Source organism: Anopheles coustani, chromosome 3 (assembly GCF_943734705.1).
Source record: "Anopheles coustani chromosome 3, idAnoCousDA_361_x.2, whole genome shotgun sequence".
In the NCBI taxonomy this organism is placed as follows: Eukaryota; Metazoa; Arthropoda; class Insecta; order Diptera; family Culicidae; genus Anopheles; species Anopheles coustani.
In genome coordinates this window covers 35,033,676-35,060,805 of record NC_071288.1, presented here as the reverse complement: position 1 = coordinate 35,060,805, position 27,130 = coordinate 35,033,676, and the positions used below count along the sequence as shown (strand labels likewise).

The window sequence follows — 27,130 nt, the reverse complement described above, 5'->3', positions numbered from 1 at the left end:
AAGAGCTTTGATCCCAGTGAAACGTGTTGAATTCAAAGTGCACTTTAGAGTGCTGAAATTTGTAGAATACGGAAAAATGAAATGCTGCCCCTCGGTGAAAGAACTAAGCTATGGTAAGTGTCGCGGCGTACAACTCGTTAGTGTGTGTCATGCACTGCACACAGAGGGTTATGGGGATGTCTTTCAGGGCAATGCTACGGCACTGGGTTTACCAGGCTGCGTGGACTGAGCTTACGTTGGGACCCGGAAACTTATTAACGTCACAACGATATTTGACCTCAAAACTAAGCAATAAACTATTTGAAATTAAACATTCTTCTACTAAGTGCAAATTTGACTGATGTGAAAGGATTGTCCCTTTAACGATTGTGTATATACGAGGGGGGGCCCAGAAGTAACGGGAATTTTTTAGTAGGGAAGGGAGGCGGGAAAGGGGATCGGGTTCAATATTATTTTTTGAAAAGCTTAGCATTTCGTTGATCAGTATGCAAAGTTTAGTTGCTGTGAGTCCATCCGCTCGCCTTTGAGAATTTTTCCAGTAAAACGATTTTCTATTTATCGGCGATAATGTAAGATGGCCTAGTGAAACTGAGGCCAACCTCGTTTTGGGCGCCCCCCAACTGAAAATGTTCAAAAAATCAGCAATCTTGTTAAGATTGTCCGCGACAGCCGAGCGGTAGAGCCGGTTAGAAAATCGGTCCATGAGCGCCGGGGCTCACCAACTCGACGGCGTGGGTTAGAATCCCAACCGAGACCGGACCCTCCCCTGTACGAGAGGACTGACTATTAACGTACAATAGGAAAACAAGTCTCGTAAGCCTTAAACGGGCAGGCATGGCGGGTCGTTACGCCAAGAAGAAGAAGAAGAAGAAAAAGAAGGAGAAGATATATGTTTGAAATTGTATGAACAATTTATATTACGTCGATCAAGAAATGATACACATGCGCGGATTATCCTGTAAAGGAAGAATTTAAGTTCAATATTTTGTGTGTAATCGTTAAAAAACCATATACAAATAAAATCCAGAGATAAACAAATATAAAATAATTTTGCATTTTATCGCATTCATTATTTATTTGGTTATTTATTTGTTGATTTATTAATTAATTAATTAATTAATTTATTTATTTATTTATTTATTTATTTATTTATTTATTTATTTATTTATTTATTTATTTATTCATTTATTTTTTTTTTTAAGTAGCTATTACTTGTGTTCGCGCATTAATTTTGATACATAGGGATGTTATGTTTTTATAGTGAGACGTAAACGGCCATGCGATATTGTTGATGAAACTAATCTTATCTGTGTTTGCTATTAAATTTATTATTTAAGCCTTAAAGGGTTTGGAAAAAGTTTTCTAACTGCGACACATTTCATGTAACAAAACTACGCGCCTCCATCGTGCAACATGCTCGTTCATGTCCAAAGTTGGTTTCAATATCCACCAGGTGCACCCAATCGTATTTTTCACTCACTTTCGCCGACAAAGTTGTCCTTCGCCCGGAAAGATGTGTTGTCCGTGCCTCATCTGCTGGGAACCGCACGCAGCGAACGAGATATCGAAAATAGGCTGCCTCCAGTTAGAACGGAACCGCCGCTAACACGACTTACCCGCCCCGATGGATACGTTTTCAGGCATTCCGGGTGCCCTAGGGCACCATGGCCCGTGGACGAGGACGTGCCTAAACGTGATCATCCGCTTGTAATGATGCATTTCGGCCGTGCCAACCCTCGCCGACCGCCCCACGACGTGCCGCTGGCTAATGGTTCGGTTTACCGCCTTAATAGACGTGAAGCGTCCACCGGGGCGGAGGCCGGAGGCCATAAAACTGGGCCATCTAATAATCTTCAGAGCGACCTTTTTGTCCCGCGGTTTTCCGCCGCCCGGTACCCATCGGGTGTCATATTTCATGCCTGCCGCATCGGGGAAAGTTGTCTCCTCACGCTGGGGGTGTTGAAAAGCAGCCCGGATGGGGAAACGTAGCACAAAATTAATCGCTAATAGCGTTTCCCCTTTTCGCCCTTCCGGCACCAACCGAGAGGAAGGTGGAGAGGCCGTCCCAGAGCCAGGTGCGGGATATTGATCATCAGCTGGTATTAAGTGGAATTTACATCGCCCGGTGTGGTCGAGTGATCTTTGCAAATTAATTGCACCTTTCGGCGCGACGCTCGGATTACGCCGTGTAAGCGGGATTACAGGCTAAACTTTCCCGTTCGAGATGAAGCGTAGCGCACAACATTCAACGCATTTCGCAAATGGAAGAGAGTAACCATCGAATCGGAAGTGAGCTTTTACCATGGCAGACACCATTGTCGATTGCTAGGAATTGGGCTATTTTGTGATAGTTACTTTTACAAGCAATCGGAGTAAATTACATTTTCATTTACAACGATTGTAGTTCAACTGGTATATAGGCGGGCTTTTAGTTGCTTTGTTTTGCAGCAATTTTCAATCATGTTGATTTTGGAAATATTATGCGAAGATACAATTGGTTTTTTTTTCATTCCACCCATTTTTTTGCAAAAATTTCGATTTATGAAAGCGTATCACTAAGCTGTATGCTTAAGGTTAAAAGTGGAGTTTTTATGTTTTCCCACGTTTCAAGGTAGGAGGTTTATTTATTCTGTCAATTATTTTCCATTATGTTGTACCACGATTTTCGATTTTCCTGGCAGGCCGTTAATAGTTTTGCTGTTTAATACGGGAATAATAGGGGTTGCAAACCAGTTTAACACCCATTTTCTCAAGTTTTCGAGGAGGAGCAAAACTTCACATTTTCGCGTTCTTATTGTTTGAAATGACCTTTTTCATGTTTTCGGGGACTAGCGTTTCGAACAACGCACACCAAACGTTGCATGCAAAAGGATGATTTTGAACGTTTTTCTAGTACACTGCGTCCCAAAATGATAGCCTCACCCAGTTTTTTCGCTCATATGCTATTTTAAATGATCGCAAGGTAAAATAAACGACAGAAACATATTCCTTAATCTAAAAGAAATGTGTTTCACTTCTAATTTATCAGAAAAAAAAAAATTATAACATTTTGGTCAAAAATTTAAAAAATGGAGTGTCCCATAATGATAGCCTCACTTCAAAAATCATTCAAATTAACAAAGCAACCCAGTTCCTAGCTACGTTATCAGTTGCCAAAAGTAATTTTTAAGTTCTCTTACTTTAATTTGTAATTTAATTTGAACATTGGAAGCAGAAAACAACTCTAGGAACGAGAAAAAAGTCAAATTGATGCTTATCGCTTTAATGGCAAGTCAAATCATGAGATTGGTGTGCAAATAAATAGATTCACAAACGTAATTAACGATTATGTAAAAGATTCCAGTTAATATAGGCTTCAGAAGTCTCCTGGTCGTCTTCAAAATCTTTCCTCGCGTGATAATCGGAGGATTTTTTAAGTTGCTTTCAATGCAGCCAAAGGTTGCCGTAGGACAAAAAACGATTTCTGGTTGAATGTGCACAAAAATGCTGTGTTGCGAGCTTTGAATTAATGTTCTGATATTGTAAGAGAGTCCATGAAGAAAGTTTCTGCCCTCAAACTTCACCAAAAAGTCGCTAGGTTGAAGTTTGCTACAGAACATATGACATGGAAGAATCAGTGGAGAAACGTAAGTTGTCCGTTTGCAGTATTGTTCGAATTTTAAATTAATAAGTCATGTTAGGTGGATTATAATGATGAAGAAATGTTCAATATTGATGGATCGGATGTTTACATCCATTACCGGCGAGATTTGAGACGAAAGCACGATTTTTCTACCGTCGCAATTTTGAAGGTGAATCAGTCATGATTTGGGCTGCGTTCAGCGGTCTTAGTAGAAGTGAATTGGCCATTATACCAGCACGTATGAACAGCGATATGTTTATCGACATCCTGGACAATCATTTAAAGCCTTATCTGGAAAATCACAACACTCAACAGCTCATTTTTCAGCAAGACAATGCTGCCGTGCACGCAAGCAAGACAACAAGAACTCACCATGCACGATCTAGTATCGAAACAATGTCTTAGCCAGCCGTTTCCCCAGACCTTTATCCAATAGAGAATGTTTGTGGAAGGCTCGTTCAAGAGATTTATGAAGATGGGAGACATTGCGAGGCCCTAAAGGACCTTAAACTTGCTATCCGAAATGCTTGGCGTTCCTTGTCAGTAAATACGTTAGAAAAATTATCGGAGAGCATGCCATCACGAATTTTCCAAGCAATAAATCGTAATGGGGGGCCCACTGATTATTAAATCATGATATTTGAATCCATTTATGCTATTTTTGTTTATAATTTAATCAAAATCCTAAGTGAGGCTATCATTTTGGGACACCACTGATTTTAGTTTCTTGGTACTAAAGGGATTGTTCTCTCGTTTTCTTCAACAATATTTATGCAAAGTAGTCGTTTTATACTTACAAATATTTGTGAATTTTTTGGAAAAATTTATATGCTCGGTATTCGCCCTGCACAGAAAAAACTAGGTGAGGCTATCATTTTGGGACGCAGTGTATTTTCGTTAGACCGACCGTTGTAGTTCTTGTCGGTACTGATCTACATAGAATATTTCCTATTATGTCGATTTCTTTGATCTTTCGTACATTCTCTCTGAGTTTTCTAGATTCAAAAAACATCCTAGTTTATTTTTTGTACTTAATTAAGGAATGATATGAACAGCAATGGAATGCTAGAGACCAAAGCTAACTTTTCTCCGATGTAACTATACAGAACTACTAACAGTAAACTGTTGCTGATATTTATATAAAGAGCTGTTTTTGACCACAAAAAAAATCCATCTTAAAAAAAGACAGAAACTCTAAAATATGCAATAAAATGTCAAACAATTGATGAAAAACAGAATAATTTTATTGCAAACACATCCTGAGAACACAAAAACACAGGTGCATGATTCCAAGAACACTCAGTGATGGCCCATTACTGGGAATGGTAGCCATATTGTTCAACCAAGCTTCATGACACACACATTTGATTTAAATTTGACATCACGATACAAGTCAAGTATTTGACGTACTAAATTGTAATGTATGACACTTATTTGCAGTTTTAAATTGTCGCCTTTAAGAGATCAATCAAATTTAGAAACAGGAACCTTTCTTAACTATTTTTGTTTTTTATGCTCGAAGAAATGGTAGTTAACGCTAGGTATTGCGGCTGATTACGTTCAAAAGATTAGTGTTGTGCCTGATTCATTCACATGAATCTTTCACCTAACATTCATTCAGATGGATTTATGAATCTTTCGAAACCTTATTTAATCATCATGAATCTTTCATGAATCTTTAACGAGTCTCCACGATTCATTCATTGGACTGGATCATGCGACAAAAAAGAAAGGAAATCCCTCCGCTAATTTTTTGCGCATCACTTTTCATCAGCTGATGAATCTTTGGGATTCATGAATCTCTCATTAAAAGATTCATTAATCTCTAAAACGCAAAGAATCATTCAGATTTATGAATCTGAAGCTGTTGTGCCTGATTCATTCACATGAATCTTTCACCTAACATTCATTCAGATGGATTTATGAATCTTTCGAAACCTTATTGAATCATCATGAATCTTTCATGAATCTTTAACGAATCTCCACGATTCTTTCATTGCCCTGGATCATGCGACAGAAAAAAAGGAAATCCCTCCGCCCATTTTTTGCGCATCACTTTTCATCAGCTGATGAATCTTTGGGATTCATGAATCCCTCATTAAAAGATTCATGAATCTCTAAAACGCAAAGAATCATTCAGATTTATGAATCTGAAGCTGAATTATACAACTCTACAAAAGATACGAAGGTTTAAAGTTCAAATGTAATTAAGGGTTACCCATAACAAGTCTAGCCCACAACCGGAGACACTTCCTTATTGATACACTTCGAATAATAAACTTGCAACGGTGTTGCAAATGCCTGCGGAAAAGCAAAAAGGTAGGTGCCATTAGGCTTTCAATTACGAAGGACTCTTGCCATACCCTGCATTGAAATACGGATATCCGGCGTGCACGGGGAACCATGGTCCTACGCATTGATGCATTCGTACATGCCGTGGGGATCCAACCCGAAGCCCCGTAGATATATTGTCGACAGTTGCGAGTAGTGACACCGTTTCCATAGGCACTGCATCGTTTCGAGCAACAGGCTGGATACGCCGTGCCCTCAACGTGCGACAGTGAACTACATAACCATTGTGGGTATGATCAAAATGTGTGTTTTCTTTCTGCTGTTTGCTTGCAGGATGGCACGCCAAGCCTCGAGCCGCACCGACTCGTGCGGAACGACCCGTTCCTAGAAGTGCATCAATCAACAGTTGGTATCTTCGTTAGTGTGGCTCGAGCTAACGCAGCGGCAGTAACAGAATAAAAATCAGTGCCAACGGGGAGGTGCATCGACAAACGTCCTCATACCACCGGGGAAGCTAGCTGGTGGTGGTAGTGGTACCGATTTTCGATCCATCGAACGTCGCCTCCGGACGGCCATGGGCCGCGCGCTCTACGATGATCCGGTCGAGGTGTGGCTGTGGCCAACGATTCGGCCTGCGGTGCACTTCGCCCGGCTGCCGCCGGCACCGTTCCCGGAGCCGGCCGGTTCGGTAACGACCGGCGCTTACGTGGGGTACATGCAGCGGCTCAACTTCTCCGTCAGCGTCGACCCGAGCGAGGAGGACCGGCGCGAGGACCCGACGAACAGCGACGTGGATGGGGACGCGCGGCTTGTCCTGCACAATTACTGGGCCCTGCTGGCGATCATACTCGTGTTTGGGACGGCCGCCGGCAACATCCTCGTCTGCCTGGCCATCGTCTGGGAACGCCGGCTGCAGAACGTCACCAATTACTTCCTGATGTCGCTCGCCATCACTGACCTGATGGTCGCCCTGTCCGTGATGCCACTCGGCATTCTGACGCTAGTCAAAGGTAAGCCAATATCGTCCAAAGGATCCGTTTCTTGGCTGTTTGTCCGGTGACCAGCATTTCACTATCCGCCAGCTTTCCGCCAAGTAGCCTCGCTTGCGCTTCCGAGAAACCCTCTCGGTTGGTGGAGCCCGCACTATGGGGAGCGTGCCAGATTCTACAACAATCTTATCACTGTGGAACGTACAATTTCAAATATTCCAACAATTTTGTGCACCGTAAGTTGCATTATTCAAGAAGCAGGGTGATTTTAGTGAAAAGTGGCAAAATAATATTATGCAGAAAACCTCACTTTTGAGCCCAGCAAAACTGTTTGAAGGGGAAAACTTTGGATGCAAATGACGTAGATAAAATGTTATTGCACATGAAATGTTAAAGCATGTTTTAAGCGATAAAATATTAATGCAAATGACGTCGACACTGTATCGCCAATTCTACATAATCCCATGAGCTTTTACTTATCGACAAATACTCACGTTTGCATTTAAAAAATAGACAAATTTTCATCGATGATAAGAAAAAAGTTAACCAAAACCAAATTGAATGAAATAAATTTTATTGTACAGTTAAATACTTTTTAATACTTTCAAAAATATTCCGATGGCCAGTAAGCCGGTCTTATGGTTCTTGGCCAAAACTTTAGCCTTTGTCGACAAAACCGGTCAATTAAGGATGCTTCTAAGTTTTAGTGTCGCATTAACGACCAAATGCTACTCCATTTAATGCTTAGACTTTAAAATGTTGGAATAAGTCCTACCTTAATAATAATAAGTAAATGTTTTTTCGATTGGTTGTTGTTGATAGTCTTAAGAAGGGTTATCAGTGTGGGGTATTTCAATTATATTTGACCCGTTCAACTCCTCCGATGCTCTTTGCCGAACGATATGGCGTTCTATGGGAGTTAAGGGACCCAAACACATTTTAAATATACTGTAACAAACTTCAAAAGCAATATAAAGTACGAGGATTTTTATCACTTGTTGCCATGTGGCTTTAAATAATCTTTGGTCACGTGGTCCGCGATAAAGCTGGATGTTTTAACACATGATAAAACGTAGTTAGTTTAATGTTTTGACCACGACGGATTCAATTCAAATGGTACAGTTGTCAAACTTGTTCTAAATTTAAAAGAAATGCTACCCTCTATTTTGCTGTTAACAGAAAGTTGCTAGCGTTTTCCGTTTTTGCATGTCAAGTCATTAAAATTTGTCTATTTTTTAATGCATACGTTAGAATGGAGTATATAGAATAGTCTAACTTGAATAAAATTACTGTTTTCCAGATTTCCATGAAATGAAATAAATTAAATTTATCTTTCAAATGCATTTTGTTGATCAATTCATGATTGAGATGATGAGTATTGAATAACTGGTATGAACTATTTTATTGAATATTGAATTGGATAATCAAACAATGATTATTTGTGAAAGGTAAATTTTATGTCGCACGATACAATCTAAATTTCAAGATTGAATTTTATCAAGGTTAAATTAAGAGCATGTCAATTAACACAATAACAATGCGTTTCAATGCTTTTCGAAGCAAAAACTAAGATAAACACATGGAAAGGTTTTCAATCTAGATCCCGAATAAATCCCATCCCGATCCCGTTGGTAAATAAGGATGTACGTAAAAGTCGATCATGAAAATTCTTCTACCATCTTAGGCGTAAGTAACACTTTGTTAGATTTATTTTTGTTTTCAACTCCCAATGCGTTCGTTTTTTCAATATTTTACCTTTCACCGGTGCAGTACATTAGAAATTGCTTTTGTCGCTCCATTTGTTCCACAAGCAGCGCTGGCACATAGTGTTGCATTGGGCTTTTCCACAAGTTGGGTGATAGACCATTGATTTATGCTCTTTCATCATGTCGAATGTGTTGTGTTGTGTTTATCGTTCGTAAGATGCATTTCGCCTAGCGTCCGGAGCCATTTTGCTAGTGTTTATGCGTATGTGTGGCTGTGTATATGTTTGTGTGCTATAATTGGCTCAACTGGAGCAGTTGGAAGAGCAACGGATAGAGTAACCATCACAACGTCGGCCTGGGGCTTTCCCTACGCCTGCCGGGCCCGGTGGCCGGTGGTGTGCCATTTTCCCGGCATGCTTCAAAGCCAACGCTGAACGTTCCGTCGCATTTCCGTTCGTCCGCCCGACCGTGTCGAGCATCGAACACCGAACGAAGCTTGTTGCGGTCACCGGTGCGCTGATTGGAGTAAAATAATCATGTTATTTCACTCCATCGGTCGGCTCCGTCGAGCGGCCGGGGCTCATGTTGTGACCGGAAAATGTGACGTCCACTCGAGCATGTCGACGATTTGTAAGCATGCATGGAAAACAGAGACGAGCAAGGACAATACCATTGAGGAGCCGTTGGAAAACAACTGAATAAACTACAGAAAATCGATCGCTCAATCAATCGAACGTAATCGAATGCACGAGAAACGTTAGATGTGTGGAACGAGCGGCCCCGAAGGGAGTAGAATTTGGCTGACGGCAGGACACCGGCAGCCGGAGGGAAATGTTTCTCCGATACTTTTTGGGCATCATCAGTTTACTCCCCCGTTCCCCGGCAACGCTTCCCCCGACCCGACAAGCTGGCCCCTAATTGGGTTGTCGTTCGTCGGTGAAGTGGGTCTTTCGGTTCTGTTTGCTTTATTTTAGGTTCACCCGGCCCGCTGCGTCGCCATACGCGACCGGCGGTCAACTTGTGCGAATTGCTAGTCACAAGTGGGCCGGCAGAAGTTTTTTCCGGTGCTCCGGGGGCCGGTGCCGGCACTGGAGCGGAATACGAAACTTTCCCATCGGGTTGATTTCTGCACGGTTCCCATGGCGAATGCCCCGCGGGAATGCAGTCGCCGGTTGATGTGATATGGCAGCAATTTTCCCGGTCAGTCTGAGATCCCTCCCAGACCCTCCCCTATGTGGGTGAGAAGTGGTGGGAAAGAAGGCAAAACGCTGGCCGACAAAAATCGCCAAGCACTTCCTCCGTACGACACGTCCAACACACGCGCTAATGGGAAAATGTAACTTTTCCTCCGTCACACCAGCCGGCCCTGGCCCACGCTAATGTATTCGCGCCCATTTTCCAAATCGGAATAAAAAAGGTAACGGCGCGAGAAAAACCTTTCCCACATGCAAAGATCGCTCAGCAACGATGTAACTGTGAAGTGGCGATTAAAACACACATTTTCAATCATTCCCCCGGCCGAAACGAGGGAAACGCTCCCGAGGGGCTGGTCTTATTAACGGTGACCTTTTTCTCCGGGCGCTGGTGCCGCTGTTTGCCGGCGAAAGAAACTGGCAGAGGATTCTGTAATATGTTTTCATAGGACGCAAAGGTCAACAGCGGCGTGCGTTGGCGTGTGATGCTCATGGAACGATTTTCATCACCGCAAAGAGCTCCTTTTGGCCAACGCTCATTCTGGCAATAGCTGGTTTGGTTTTCGCACCGTCGACATTACAATAATCTTGATAGTTTGGAAAATTTAAAGACATGATAAACAATACTTTAAACGCTGAACATATACGGACATCATTGTAATAAGAGTTTCATTCAGATAGTTTTACATTATGGTTTGAATGTTTTGTCAATTCGTAGTCTGGGTTCGGAATAAAAAAAATCCTCGCGCTTGACCAGGAAAAGCATTTACCGTCCAGTTGAAAAGATGTACTGATGTGAAAAGCAATAGGATATACAATAAAAATGGAAGCATTCTTTATGTGTTGTTTTTGAACCAAATATTGCAGAGAAACCTTTTTGATGTCGTATTGTGGCAACGATACGCTTATACTCAAGTACTTTTGTTAAAAATAAAGCTAGCATAATAAACTTAAAAATAATAATATATCATCAGCTGAACCGGATGTCTATTGTTGTGTAATATTTTTACCTGATGGTTTACGCTCTTTAAATGAGGTAATTTGTACCTTTCTACATTCGCATAGAGAATACGTGTAAAGCAACAACACAATTTTAAGAAATTATTTGATGTTTCTTTTTGTCGGCAAAGCAATTAAAAATGTACTATTGTTCAAGTGGCATTGTGCAAAAATTCCTTCAAATGATGCATTTTCTTCCTTATTGATTTCCGCCAGATTCCAGATTTAAGTATAGTTTAGTTTTTATAACTGGCTAACCAAAAAAGATCCACTTAACATCCTTTATCGGTTGTGATCGTGTTTTCAATAAAATTTGTTTTCTTCCAAACACGTTGAATTCCGTAAGATTTTACATTTCAGTTTCTGTTAGTTGTATAGTAATGATTGATGGTATGGTTCATGGAAAACCTTCAGAAAACCCGTTTTTGCATCTTCTCTTAAACATATATACAGTGATATAAACAAAGACGAAACAGCCCAAAAATTCGGTTTTCTCTTATTGATTCTACCCTTCAATATTTGAGTACCTTTTGAAAACTTAGTAAAAAATTACAATCAACTCTTGAATAATTTATAGAAAAATCTAGAACATCTCTATAAGAGGAGGATTTAGAGGAAAATTACAATCAAGGAGCAAATAAAGCACTCCGGAATCAAGAGCTTGTCAAAAGTAATAGGAACAAAAATATCCGCACTTTCAAAATTGTCCTGTTACCCCAAAGGAAATCATGGCCAACAAGCCACGTCGGTATTACACAGGTTTTTGCTTTCCCGACCAGGCGCCTTAAGGTATGAATAAAACTAAGTTAATTGAAAAGCTCTACAGCCAACCGGAGAAATTGGAGAAAATGGCCCCACCCAAGGCTAACATTCGCGGGCATGAAAAGAATTTCCATTTAGAGGCAAACTTTGGCCTTCAGTGAATTGGATTGCATTCGGAAGTGCAACGGTAAAGGGAATGAATGAGGATTTAAAAACAAAAGCTAAACAATCGACAAACAGTGTCAATCATTGCAAGACAACTTTAGCCTGATGTGAAAGGTTGATAATGGAAGTCTTGTGGGGGCAAATGATGCGATTGAAGAAACCCCGATACGTAAACCATTTTAGCAGACGATGGTTTGGCCACCGTTTGGCATGGAACGCATGGGAAGAACTGAATGTCACATGCCGTCGAATGGTTTTAAGCAATTTTCAGTATGTTGTTTAAAATCTATACACACTTTGTCGCCCGGGCGGTGCGGACGAAGTGAAGTCCTTTCGGCTGCTTGCCTGCCTGCCTGCTTTGTCAGACATCCCGTCCTCTCGTTACGGGATTGCGAAGGACACGAGGTCATCGTGTGAGGGCGAAGCATTACGAATAATATTATGTAAATTCGAATCATGAAATATTTATACATCGGTTCCAGCCTGTCGCCTGGCGGCCTGAAGGCTCTCGAAGCTCGTCCTGCGGATCGGTGAGCGTTTCCTCGCTTCCCCCGTGAGTGTCCCGGCATGTGTGCCTCCACGAGGCTGAGTCAAATCGGAACCTCAACCAAGAGGCCCGCACTGAGAGGCGAGCGCGTGTCGCATAAGCCGCAGGAAGGAAGTGCCGACAGAAACAATCGCACAGAGCATTGGCATCAAACGAAGTGACTACCTACGCGGTGGAATCACGGCCAAACAACACCCAGCCAGCGAGGCCCGAGACCGCAGCAGCGCCGGATCGCTGGCAGGCAAAAATCTGTCAAACGCTGACTGACACGAAGCACACAAATCTTGCGCTTGCTGTCGGTTGTGTTGGCGTTGTTTATCGCACCGCACCGTCCAACATTCCGGCGAATCATCCGGCCGTCGGGTGTTATTTTTGCACCACTCTCGTTTCGCCCGATTCCCCCCTCTCCATAACCTCGCTTGACTACTGCTTTGACCTACCTCAGAAAGCTCACCCCCGGAAGGAAGTTTGTGAAGAGCGAGTGAATGAAAAATGATTTCACTTTACATTTCGCTCCAACAGCAGCCAAGCGGCCCGGAAACTCGTGCCCGGAAGCGAACCTTTAATCAAACATACACACAGACACAACTTTCGAACATAAACACACACACACACACCCAGTGTCTAGTTCGCGCCTGGCTGTTCGAATTTCCCGCGAAAAAAGAAAGCCAGGCCACAACGCCGGGCCTCCAGTTACGATGTTCATTGATAGTTTTCCTGCGGGCTGCTTTCGAAAGCTGCGAACCATTTACACGAGCAATTGTTTTCGCATCGCTCCAGTTTAATTAATGATGGTGCCGTGCCGTGCTGAGAAAATAATAGCAACATCACACGCCTGCCAGTCCCCTGTCCACCATTAGTCGCCCACCCGGCCCCTATCCCATGCTTAGGGGCGTTCTTTTCTTCCGGGCGAGCAGGCGTGAAGGATTTTCAATCACGAAGTGATAACTTCATTACCGGGGAAACGCGCGCTTCCGCGACCCACCCACCCACCCCGTCGAGGTGCGGATCCAATTCCGGTCGATCTCTCCTTCTTATCGGTTCTTATAGCGAAAGGTGAACGTTTAGCATCCGGGCACTTGGCCGGGAGTTTCATCTACTAGCGCGAGCAACACGCTAGCACTTGATGAAACAATTTGATAGCGCCGATTGAATTATATTTTCACGATCCCAAATGAGATTGCATTATCGGGCCAGTGGGAGGGATAGTGCATAAATTATACAACTTCATGTGATCGTTGGAAAGGATAATATGTCGGTGCTGGTGGAAAAATGAATCATTAAAGCTTCCTCGCCCCAGGGTTCCAATCAATCAATTATGTTATGAATGAGGAGAAGAATAGAGATAATGGTGTGGACAAATAATGGTTTAATGGCCCGTACACGATTTGATCCTGACGACATGGATGGAATGGGTATGTAAGTTTGTGGATAATTAATAAGCATTTAAAGCGATTGGGGTGACAACTATTTTGCGTCGGGAACTATTGGAGATGAAAGAAACAGCTTTTAAATGTGTATAAGAATAAACTAATCAACCTGCTTAAAAACAGCGTTCCTTCCATTGCTTCATAATCGAAGATTTCGCTTGCAAATCATTAAAGCATCATGAAAATTCCGAGAGAAGGACCCCCAATTGCGTCAAAGCTTACAGGAAAAGTCAACCTCTAGTTCCGGGAAATGTCTACCTCAAAAAGTGTCCTCCCAAATGACATACACGGTGTCTAATATAGTACCGTACACTATTTTCATCGAGCCGTAGTAGAGCCAATACAATTCGTATATGTTTACATATTTTTCTAAACTTTTACTTGCCTTAACACATATCATTGAAACTTATGTTTAATTTTTATCATTCACTGTTCATCCATGATAAAAAATGAAAAAGTGCCGGGTTGAGATTAAAAAACAAAACTTGATAGGAAAGCAGCCATTCAGTATGTTGAAGCATTTTAAGAATCTGGAAATATAACGTAATATTTATATCGAGCCACTTGACGGTATAGTTGGATTTAATGGTTTGATGACCGAAGCAGAAACAGCTTTGGTCGATAAGTTAGTCCTCGAGGAGGGATTAAGGCCGTCAGGGTACTAACTCGATGAAAATAATATAGTTGAACTAGGTTAAGCTGACAAAAAATGTTGAATTTGACTCAGTTTTACAATAATTGATTGAGTAATCATCAAAAAATAAACTCTCCTACTTTTGACACACGCTCGCAAAGCGTTTGTCTTTTCCGATGCAATTTAAGAGTCTTGTGATAAGAAAAAAATCAAACGCAGCCTATTTGATACATAATCGATGAAGGGCAAATTTTACTGGATTTTAGTCAATAATTATTGGCAATATATACTATATTGATTTGTCAACCTGGTAAATGTGCCAGCGTATTACTGTGTCGCATGTTACGGTTAGGTGGCGGTGTGATTCCAAACACATGTGCTCTAATAAATCTATAAAAATACTAACTTTCAATTAAAACATAGGCCAACTTAGTGTTATGAAATGATTGATGTTTTAATTTGTACGAGAATATAATGACTACTACAACTGATGCTACTCATTTGAGAGCGACAAGTGTTACATAAACGTTTACCAGAAGAGAAATGGGCCATAAAAGTTGGTAATAATGCACGATTGTATTGTCGAATGGTTATGTTTAGATAAACATGATTTATTTACCTTTCGACTACACGCCAGTATAAAAAAAACCCTCCCGGGGTGCAAAGGTTACGTTTGGCTACGTGCTCGAGTCGCATAATGTACGACGTTCAGAGGTTCCCAGGGTTTTTGCCATTGGATGGATTATAAATGTGCTAACCATGATTGAGTGCACCCACCTTCGTTACGTCCGTCGATAACGGTAACGTTTGCCGGAAGGAGGAACATATATTTTCGTAGGTGTTGCACCTTTTTTACATGCCACGTTGGTAGTTTTTATTTTTATATTTGCCGTACTGGGAATAAAATTGTGGGTTGGTCGATTGGTTGGGTATTCGGTTCAACTCGTTGCTCGTTGAAAACACCGCTATGGTTTCATTCAATCTAGCCGAGCAACCCGATAGCGGCAGTGTAATGCCTTGATATTAATCTCGTTGCTGGTGTAAAACCATATAGGGGAAAGTGGCGCTATACCAGGACGCAGTCAAATACTTTTCAAATGACTCAAACACCGATGTTGCTCAATGGTTATAAATACGTCATTACATATCTGTTGCATATTAATCATCATAAAATACTTAATAAAAAGCGATTGTAACATAACAAATATTGAAAGGGTATTAATCATCTTGCGGCTTTTTGTGGAAAAATCTGCCGTATTGTTGGAGCTGAGTTTTGCATGCTCTATTCATTTCATCTAACAGAATCCGAACGAAAAGCCTCTGCCGCTAAAATTAAATAATATTAAGTTATAAATTATTTCCGTAAAGATACCATATTTATACCAAATCAAAACAGAATCCATTTCTATTTGCGTATTACTTACGCAGCTGTTAGTTTATAACCGCTTACCCTTCTTTAAAATGGCGTACGAATGGCGAACTTTTCCCCGATTTTTTCTCAATGGGATGAAAAATATCTTTGAGTTTCATTTCCACCTACGAATGTTTGCAACGCGCACCATTCATTATCGACACTTAGTAAACTCGTTTTCAATAGTTGTAGCAGCAAATCGCCAACGAGCTCATTTTGTTAACAGGAAATTGAGCCCCACCGCAGAGCACATTTCAATCTCCAGCGTTTGAACAATGCCCTACCGGAGCCCAAAAGGGGCAACGGAAAAATGGGGAAATGCCCGACCAAACAATGAAACTGGAACTAATTAATTAATTTCCTTCGAACTCAAGCGTTATATTTTCAAAGATCGTTGTGCGGAAATTGTGATCCTTCTGACAAACCGACCGTACCGATTGTTTGCTAATTTGGTTCTTTGGCGTTCGGAGAGGCAGGGTCGCGATGGAAAATGGGTAATTTGTATAGTCCTGGGGTCTACAGGCTCAGTGGGTGCTCGAAACCAGCACGTTGCAAAATAACTGCAACCACATGTTCCCCTTACTGATCAGATTGCAGTTCCACTACTGCAAAGTTACTTAAAAGTTAGACAAACATTGGGAATGCCCCACCTTCGCTTCGCCGTTGCATTAAACGGGCCGAGGTCACGGGTGAGGTTGGAACTTTGGAAAAATATGGAAAACCATGATTTGAAAACATTTCAGACATACTGAATGCTATGTTTCCGGGCCAGGTCAATCGGTGCTACCAAGGACAACTTTTCTTGTTAAGCGGTTCCGTATAATTTAACGAGCAAATTACCACTTTCCGGTAGATGATGGTGTTCTAGGGAGACAAAATGAGGTGCAATTATGTTTATTCGTCACGGGGATCGCTTTAGTCAATGTTTTCGTTTTCCATCCAAGTTTTACTCCTCGCCCAAAATGAATTCCGAAATTTCTCGCAATTCGACAGAGACGAGATTGAGTAATGATCCTGTTTCATTTGCTAAAACTGGAATATATAGGAATGTATAGGAATTTTAAAGTTGATTTTTTTTTGACTATTTTTCTTATTCTCATTTGATTTTAAATTTTTGATCAACAGCAAATCAATGACTGTTGGAAGTAGGGTAACTGTTGTCTTTCGATAGAATTATTGAATCTGGATCTTTATAAAGGTATTCACGATTTTCGCCAGAATTGTGGTTCCTCAAAGAGTTATGAATAACGCTAGAACTTGTTCCATTTTTACCAGTTGAACGAAAGTTTTTACTACGCAAACTAGGCAGTTTTTATTACGTGGTTGTACATAAAATTTCGGATTCAAAATTCATATCAATGAGTCGCACGATTCACGGCACACATTACTATTTCAATAGTAAGCTTTATATTTCATAATAAAACTACGAGTAAAGTAATGCCATTTGAACAACCTTGTTCGTCAGCCTTATTGAACTTTACCTAAAATAGCTTAACAACATTCAAGCCATATTTCACAGACGGCGTCAACAAATGCCACAAATCTTGTTTCCGGCTCCAAAAGACACACGATAGTACTCAATTGAAAACATAAGTTTTCAAATATACCATCAACAGCACTCGTGACTCGTGGTCAAACACTTTGAATACTGTTTTCACCTTTTCTACAGTGTTTTTGCCTACCCAATCTTCAAGATGCTGAGAAAAAAAAAATGTTATAAGAGAATGGTTCGGTTGGATACATTGATTAGCCAAATACGATACACGATTCATGACCCGCTATTTATAATATATCCAGATATTTTTTTCAAAACATTTATTGCTTAACTTTTGCATTCGTTTTCTTCCTTTGGTAAGGACGCTTTCCGTTGGACTCCGAGTACTGCCTCGTGTGGATCTGCCTGGACGTGCTGTTTTGTACCGCGAGCATTATGCATCTCTGCACCATCTCGGTCGATCGGTATCTTTCGCTCCGCTACCCGATGAAGTTCGGGCGTAATAAGACGCGTCGGCGCGTGGTGCTGAAGATCAGCTTCGTGTGGCTGCTATCGATCGCGATGAGTCTCCCGCTGAGCCTGATGTACTCGAAGGTAAGCGAAGGGGTCGGGGCTACAGAGGGGCTGAACGGCCACGGGAGCGTAACGCAATTCGCTTGCTTGCAGAACCACGCCTCGGTCCTGGTGAACGGAACCTGCCAGATACCGGATCCGGTGTACAAGCTGGTCGGCTCGATCGTCTGCTTCTACATACCACTCTGCGTGATGCTGATCACCTACACGCTAACGGTGCGTCTGCTGGCGCAGCAGAGCGAGAACCTGGGCGGCGTGGGCAGCGGTGGCGGCTGGTCCAGCGGCTGGCTCGGCCAGGCACCGGCCTTCGACCGGCGGAACACCTGGAAACGCATCATCAAGCTCAGCCTGCCGACCGGCCAGAACCAACATGCGCATTCGGCGGCGTCCACCGACACGGAGTTGTCCACCTTAGACAATCACGATCTGTGGCTGTTAGAGTCCAGGTAGGTGTTCGCGGTAGCTTTGTGGTGTCATTCTACTATGTGTTTCAATCAGTATTATAAATTGTGTGGTATTCTATCCAGCGGGCAGGTTTTGTTCTTCAATATGTCATATTTCGTTCTAACTTAATTAATCGATCATGCAACAGCGATTGAACCATCATTTGGAAAATAGGATCCTTTCTCTCTTTTGTTCCTCTGGTATTTAGTGGAACAGTTACTCAAACTGTTATCCTGGCTGCACTGTGGTTTCGCCTTATTAACGTATCTGGTGACACCTTCCAGCATTCCGGAACCTAGCTCGATAACGATGACTGCCATGCAAAAGTTTGGCGAAGAAATGCTGAAACTTTCCCAGGGTCTGGAATCAGTGGCGCAGCATAGTGACCGCAACCGGGTGACAAATGGAGCACCGCCTGCACCCGACGCATCGGCGAACGAACAGGAACCGTTTAGGTATGTCAAACGCGCATTTACACACTCTACTATCCTAATTGTTACCATCAACTGTCCGATGTTTATCTGTTGATATATGTGTAACAACTAATCACATCTGGTATATGTTCAATATGGTTGTGGTATATGTTCAATGACTTTGGAGGTGCCCATGGCGCATCGGTAGCGCGAGGAAACACCACGCCGCAGGTGTGGGATCGAATCTCGAGTGTTGACACCCTCTCCAGTATTACGAACGGCTGTCCATCGATCGATATAATATATCGTTTTTCGGTCACCGCAACTCTCTTTGGAGAGAGCCCCCCCTATTACTCCTACTAGGGGGATGTCGTGCCACATAAACACAAATATGTTCAACTAGTTTGACGACCCGGCGATGCTCGGTGAAGAAGGGATTGAGAAAATTATTATGGTTTTAACTATAATACTTGAGAGATACATTTGAATTTAATAGTTAGAATAACGACATATTTAACATGATATTTCATCAATTTTCCCGTGATGTATAAACCTTAGTGTAACTATGGTGGATACACCTTGACATTTGTTTCTTCTTCTTCTTGGCGTAACGACCTCTTGGTCATGCCTGCCCGTTAAGGGCTTACGAGACTTGTTTCCCTGTTGTACGTGGATAGTCAGTCCTCTCGTACAGGGGAGGGTCCGGTCTCGGTTGGGATTCGAACCCACGCCGTCGAGGTGGTGAGCCCCGGCACTCATGGGCCGATTTTCTAACCGGCGCTACCGCTCGGCTGTCGCGGACCCCGACATTTGTTTACATGCTTGTTTTGTTTGTGTCAGTAAAACTGAGTTTAAATTGTAAAATTCAGATGATTTTATCAAAAAAAATAGTGATCAAACAAACCTTCAACAACATCTGCAGTACTTAAAAATAATGTGTGAAAAGTTTCAGAAGCCACGGTACAATATTGGTCGAGTTTTAAGTGTGCACAGAACTCCATACATAAAAAAAAGCTTAAATATGTAGCAGACAACTATTCACATTAACATGTGGCGTGGTATATTCCTAGAATCCTTCCTTGCACTTGAAACTTTACTAATTCACACAGCAGTTTTCAAATTGTTTTTGAAAACTATGATGCAGTTTTCAAATTGTTTTTGAAAACTATGATGCTACACATTTCATCTTGTTGCATAATTGTCCAGAAATTTCGTAGAATGTGGGGTTGAAAAATTATGTAAACACACGCGGGGCCTGTTTCACCAGAGTTTACCAGACCGTAAGCGTGAAGATAGTTTTCCGCGCTTCCCGCAAAACGCCATTCTGTGGCGACCGCCAAACGTGGGATGAATGCTCAAAACATATTCGTCAGTAGCTGAAATTGGAGACAACAGTACGCTAATGTAGCCAAGCGTGTGCGCTAGGGCTGATTGTTGAGAAAATCACGTTCCATATCATGCACGTCCGCGAGGGCTAGGATTATTTCGAGAAACATAATTTTCGAAGCCGGTTTACAGAACAGCACAAGCATTAAATTCAGGTACGAGATTGGCGCGATTCAGTTTAAGCATTCGGGCAAACAGCTCTGCTGCTTGGCACTACACATTGGGTTGGGTTTGGAAAACCTTCGAAACACACATTTCCAGCAGAATACGCACGCCGATTGGCACCCCAACGCCACAAACGAGCTTTTAATATGATTCACACCGTCGTTACACGGACGGATGGTTTTGCGAGTGGGACGCATCAAAATTGTTCTGCTGTAAAATTGACTTCACCAGCTCCGCCAGCCGGTGGCCAAAAAAGGGGTTGCAGAGTAACGCTTCGTTGGAAATACCATGTCCGTTTTTTTTTCGCAAACCACAAATGATAAGCAAAGATGGAAAAGGTTTCATTTACTCCAGGTGCTGTTTAAAAGCGTGCGCCCACCGACACAGGAATGACGGCACTGCGGTACTAAATAAACCGTAAATTTGCTTTCACAAACAACACATATAGTTGCGGGCAATGGACAGGCAAAACGGGATGACATCCCGTTCTTCTGTGGCATATGACAAAATCTATGATTCTGCAAGTGAATGCTACGCGGGGGGGAAAGTTATCACATATTTTCCCAACCGTATGTTGAACCTCGTTGAACGAGCCCGGGTGGTAGAAAACACAATTGCACAAACCGTCCCTGCAACACTGTTGCACATCTTGCTCACATTACCCACACGACACCACGGGACATTTTCCGGGTTGCTTACATTTGCCCTTGCTCGAACCTGAACGTGACAATACGAGCCAGCCGCTGCATGGTGTAACATCGACTTTAGTCCATGAGAATCGAGAAAGAATCACGAGACAAACAAGCCACTCCGAATGTAAGCAGTAGTGCAGTTTGAGTTGGACTTATTTTTACGTCATATCCTTGTTTGTTATTTTTTGTTTCATGCACATTTATCCTGCGTTGAAGAGAGGGTACGTTTTTTAAAACGCTTAAAGCTTCCGAAATGACACTTTTGGAGCAATGGGACAAAAAGCATAAAAGTTGTTGAGTGAAATACCATGTTTTTTTTCGCCCCCGTTGGTACATTACATAAATGCTGCCACCAACGGTTTTGTGTGCCGATTTTGTACACAGATGCTGTTGTGTGCAGCAGCGGCAACAACACCGACAGCAGGAGAAGCCATGGGAGACGAAGGATTTATCTCTGTTTTATTTCATCTTCTCGTTCGTTTTGCAAACAACGCCCTTTTCATTCCACCCCCGTTGGTTCACTCGAGTGAATAACGCTCCGTTTGAACAAAAAAGCACCGAGAAAATCCGGCACACCGCGGCCAACGGAGCCAAAGCGTCTTATCGTGCGCTCGCCGATGGTTGACTGATGACACAAGATTAATGCTGAGGGAAGCAAAATTTCAGCAATCTTTTAGGTATGTCATCACTTATCCCTACATGGTAGGACATCGGCTTCGTCCGGATGTGGACGCTGTTGGTGGGCAATGGTGTGCGAGTCGATTGGCCACCGGAGCGGAATGGACGTGAAAATGCGCCGACCCGCCCGGCTACCATGGGAAACGATGTGCGATTCATCGTGCCATCTAAGCCCGCTCTAATACCGTCATAAAAAATTACATCCTGCGTGCGGGACGCGGGTATGGCAACCGAAAGGGTTGACTTCGATGCGTTCGATTGGCCCCGTCGCTGGTGAAAACGTTCCGGGAAAACGCTTCCCGATGTTCACCGTGCCAAACGGTATGGGACGAGCCATTTGGGATTTTTTTCCTCTGTTTGTGCCGTTGATTCCGAAGAAATATCCAGTTTGATGGATACGTTGACATACGATGGAAACATTTTTCATTTATCTTCCCATCGAGATACCGGGATTCACTTCTTTAGGGGGGCTGTTGCGTGTTCTACCCCGCTGGGAGTTCGCTTTGGGGACTGTTTTCTCCTTGTCGCCGGGAAAAAAAACGGCGGATCATGATCCATCGAAATGTCTCTCGCTTGCCGTGCGGGCGCTCGTGAAGCTTCGCCCAAGAACGAATAACCTCATTATATCGTCCCTAACGTGACAAATTCGCTATTTCACTTACCGATTCGTCATCGTCCACCGACGTTCGTCAGCGTCAGCGGTAGCGGAAATGACGGCCGAGGCCGGGAAGTGAGTACGACGCGCGAAAGCTACACGATGGTTATCGTATTCCGACAATTTGATTCGCATTTCTTACTGAAATGCTGCCTCGTGTTTCCTGTGTTTCGAGCTTCGAGCGCCTCCTACCGCTTTCCCCTGCGCTGCGATGGGATAAAACGAGCTCATTGAAATTGAATCGGTGACATTTTCTCGGTGAAAGACGAGACACCAGAGGTGCGGAGAATATAGAACGGGGATATTGATGGCCTGCTCTCGAGGGATGTATTTTGTGTGTCACTATTTTGTGTGCCTGAAAAGCAAATCTACCATGTTCGGCACTGCGATCATGGGATGGAATTGCCTTCGACGAATCAACTTGAGCGACTCCACACTCAAACTGGTACTAATTTAAAGCTGGTGATCCACTCGGCGTCAGTGTACGCCATCTTTCAGTACTTCGAGAGGCTGTTACTTTAATTAGCCATCTCATGAAACAGGTTAATTTCACTGCAAGTGCTTTCGAAAATGTAATCAGCGTTGCTGTATACAAAGTACACATTGTTCAAATATCTCGAAGGACAATTGCGAGCCTTTTTAATCAACTCAATGCTTTGTTTGCGTTTGTTACACACCGGGAAAACCAATTGTAAGTTTTTGATTCCCATTGAGTGTAGCTGCCTAGCGTGCATTTTCAGGAGATACATTACAATGACAATTTTGTTATGATTCATTCAACATGATTTGTGTTTGACATGCTCAATAGCTAAAGGGAAATCAAATACTTTACTGAAACCATTGGAAAGAGCAGGAAATGTATATTCGAAGCGAAAGCAAATCGTCAAATAACACAATAAAAAATAATTATTTTGTTGCTTTTGTGTGTCAAAAACTCTTGGACTTCCTTTTAAATCTGTAGCTTTTAGGAGTTCGTGTGCCGGAACAATTATTATTGCCGGTAACAATTATTATTGTCAAATACACCAGCCTTATCTATAACATCTCTCAAATACATTATGAAACAATCGATGCAGATTTCTGCTTCGTACTTAAATGGAACTTATACAATGTTTAAGTTCTGCATGCTATATTTGTTTGCTTTAATTCTGAAACGGAACAAACAAACAAACAAAACTTAACATATCAGGATTTCATCGGGACCACAGTTTGGGGAAGTGTTTACTGCTTCAGATACACGAGTTCCCATCCACACACTCTCGAAATGCTACGTAAACCGGCAGTAAACAAACCTTATCGTATAAGTGCCCAATATGTAACACTTGGACACAGGGAAAATGTGGAAAATCTGATGATTACTTTACCACAAGGCGAAAATGTACATTTCTTGTAAATGGCTTGCATCGCGTGAGAACTAATATGTCTCTTATGATTCGATAAATGACCATTGATGCGATACTTTTCTACCACCGACGGTAATAAACTCGCCGTTTCCGTCCCTGGATTGGGTGGATAGCAGCCGGTGGGGAGGAATGGTTTGGTGGAAAAGTAATGTTTAACGTGCCTGGACGCACCTTCACGGGTTTGCTCGTTAATGTATATGATGACGCACAATGGAGGAGTTCCTGTTAGATGATGTGTCATTTGTTTTCTCTTCTTTCTCTTACCGCATGCTCGCTTTTCCGCCAGAAAGAAAACCGGCCACAAGGGTGCCGTGGGGACGATGGCGACCCTGCGGTCCCCGGTGCTGGTGAAGAAGCGTCGCAGCTCCACCTCCACCTGGATCAACCGTCGAAACTCGGGCACGCCACCGCCGGTTCGACTGGTCCGGAAGCGCTTCAAGAGCCTGCCGCACGCCATCCCACCCTCGGAGGCGGATGAGATCGAGGTGGACGAGCAGTTCATCGAGCATGTACTATCGGGCATGCGGGAACGAGAGCCTGGCCACCGGCGTCCTCCTGAGCCAACCACCGTCGACTTCGAGCAGCAGACAAACCGCACGGAAAATGACGATAGCAGCAGTCGCAGCAATAGTGAATCTTGCAGCGAGGGAGCGGTGGGGACGGGCCCACATGTGCCCGCCGGCTCGGGCGGTCACGGCCAAACGCTTAAGCTGCCCCCACCGTGCAAGTGCCCGTTCTTCGGCGAAGGTGCAGCCAGCCGGCAACAGTTTCTGCGCCCGGCGGAAATCAAAATCGTTAAGACGAGTTCCGACTTCAGCGCCATGGCTCCCGGTGACAGCCTGGTTTACAGCACGATCTCCATCTCGTCCAGCTCGAACGTCACCTCGCAGCAGACGCGCTCCATCTCGAGCAGTCTGTCGACGCTGCCCGCCTCAGCGCTGGCCTCCCCGTGCCGGAAGGGCAGCGCCCCGAAGGGCATCTCGGTTGTGACCTGGGACCAACGCCGCCATCAGCGGCGCGGTTCCAGCTTCGGCGGGGCGCGTACCTCGCTGCTGCTCACCCCCACCAAAGCGAGCCCGTCGAGTGTGTCCTTGCGGCGTTCGATCAACCTGCGTCAGTCCACCCTGGAGGGTGGCTCGTCCGGCCACGGCGCCGAGGCTGGAGTGTTCCGCAGCGGACGAAGTCCCAAGAAGAACAGTTCCTCGCCGTGCCTGATCCAGCACCAGACGGGCGGTGTGGGCGCGGCTGGCTCGCCGGCGGGAACGGCGGCGGCAACCACGACGACGACGACGACGGGCAGCGCCGTCCGGTCGCATCACTCACGCAACTCGAGCATGATCTCGCGCAACTCGTCGCGCCACGGACGCATCATACGGCTCGAGCAGAAGGCCACCAAGGTGCTGGGCGTGGTGTTCTTCACCTTCGTCATCCTGTGGGCACCGTTCTTCGTGCTCAACCTGCTCCCGAGCGTGTGCCAGCGGTGCGAGGACAATATCGATCAGTGGGTGTTTGAGTTCGTCACCTGGCTCGGCTACGCCAGCAGCCTGGTCAACCCTATCTTCTACACCATCTTCAACAAGGCGTTCCGGGACGCGTTCCGGAAGGTGCTGCTCTGCCGCTACGGCCTCAAGGCGCGCCACTGGCAGCCGACCAGCTAGTACGCGGTGGTCTCGCGGCTCGTCAACAGCGAGCCGCTTTAGTTTCCTAGCAACGTACTCTACCGCGCACTCGCCAGCGGAAGGTTTCGGTGAGAAATCGTGATCGCGAACGCACATAGTTTTTGATACCTAGCGGCCGGTGGGTATGCGACACCCTGGCGAAACTGGCCTACCTTGTCCCAAACTCGTAGCGTGTACGGTGTATGTAGTATTACTTAGTAATAAATGTTTTATATTCTCTTGGCAGCAAACTTACGTTTTGGTTTTCCTATTCCTTCCACGTCCAATCGGTTCCGCTTCTTGTTTTCCTATGATCGTGGTGATTTACAATGCGTTCTATGACTCTGATCATAGGGAGTTGCAAAGTGTCTCTGAAAACAAACATATCGAATGGTCAACTGGTGTGTATACTTTCAGTTAATATTATTGAATTGATTTCATTGAATTGAAGGTCAATTAGTAAGTAAACGGGTTTCTGTTAATATTGATAATTTTAACTTTTCCAGCGCAACCCAGCAAAATGTAGTTGATACTCCCATACCTGATTCGTATAACTTGCGATCCCAAACTCCCTGCGAGGCTACGTGTACTGGCAACACAAACGTTTTCTATAGTTCGTAGCTTCTGTTCTGCAGAATATGCTCTCCGGTTTCCCCAAAAATGTTATCTCCAGCAAGTTTCGATCGTGCTTCTTATTGTGATGCTGTTTCGTTCGAAAGGACAAATAACTTAATTCGTACTATCTGTATAGAAATTAAAATCCACGGTGACTACAAACCTGCCCCAACGTATGTCAACCAGTGTTTGCTTTGATTTGGTATCAGACTATGTACGTGAATAACTAAACAGTTAACTGCGCGGATTACACAAGAGTCAGCTGAAAAGACAACTGAACGGGCTGGTAGTAATTAATAATGTGTCCTTGCTTCCACGAGACAAGCTTACAGTAACTACTGTTTTAAAATGTACCGATTTCTCCGGAAGCACCACATTCTGCCACAGAAACGTTGTCGGAATAATCCTCCCGACACATGTTCCGTCGCTTGTTAACAGGGAATGATTGGGATGTGTAGTTTTTCTTCCTTCCAACAACCGAATCAGCTTCCACTAGCCTTCCACTTGAAATAGCTACGACGCACCGATTGTGCTTTCCGTTTGAAAGGGTGGGCAAAAACTGGATCAATCAACGACCGGTAATTTGATGCTGGCATCCCGTTGTCTTTTCGTGCTCGTGCAGGCCACTGGTTCGTGGACACGTTCGTTTTATGTTCGATGAGTCGAATCTTGGGCAGCAGGAAACGTCGGATGAAATCGTTCCGAGGACAAATAGACGGACATCAGGTCGAAAAGCATGTTTGACACTGAAGGGCCTCTTGCTTCGCAACCCCGGACGAAGGCGAGAAAACGGAAACGATGGTTTCCTTTTACAACTCGCCATTGATGTTTCGTTGAAAAATTGATATTGTCCGTCCAGTTGGCCGCCCAAAAGGTTGCTCGTCGATTTTCATCTCCTTTAGCAAAAAGATTTGCTCACCATCTGTGCTACCAATAGTCGGTTTTCGTGCGCCGAGTATGTCTGCTTTATGCTCATGTGTGTGCACTTTTTTGAGCGTTAAATGTGATTTCATTCGACCATATGCTCTCAAAGAGTTATACTTTCTAAACTTATGACCATGCGGCAACGTTTCAATTTTCGTTTGAAAGTCTATTGCTAATTGTTTTTTTTATACCGTTTGCTGAAGAATGAAAGCGAGGTCATTATGTTATTTGCAGAGTGTAAGTATAAAACCGCACATTGCAGTTACGAACAACATCCGT

The 27,130-nt window shown here is 43.6% G+C and overlaps 1 protein-coding gene across 1 annotated transcript; it reads left to right on the top strand.

The window, feature by feature from the left end:
* Window positions 1–6,488: 6,488 nt before the first annotated feature.
* On the top strand, window positions 6,489–25,554 carry LOC131271620 (uncharacterized). Its single transcript, XM_058273113.1, has 5 exons — window positions 6,489–6,924; window positions 17,607–17,839; window positions 17,912–18,264; window positions 18,547–18,717; window positions 23,941–25,554. Exons 1-5 carry the CDS (start codon window positions 6,489–6,491, stop codon window positions 25,310–25,312), a joined length of 2,565 nt encoding a protein of 854 aa, XP_058129096.1. The 3' UTR covers window positions 25,313–25,554.
* Window positions 25,555–27,130: the final 1,576 nt, after the last annotated feature.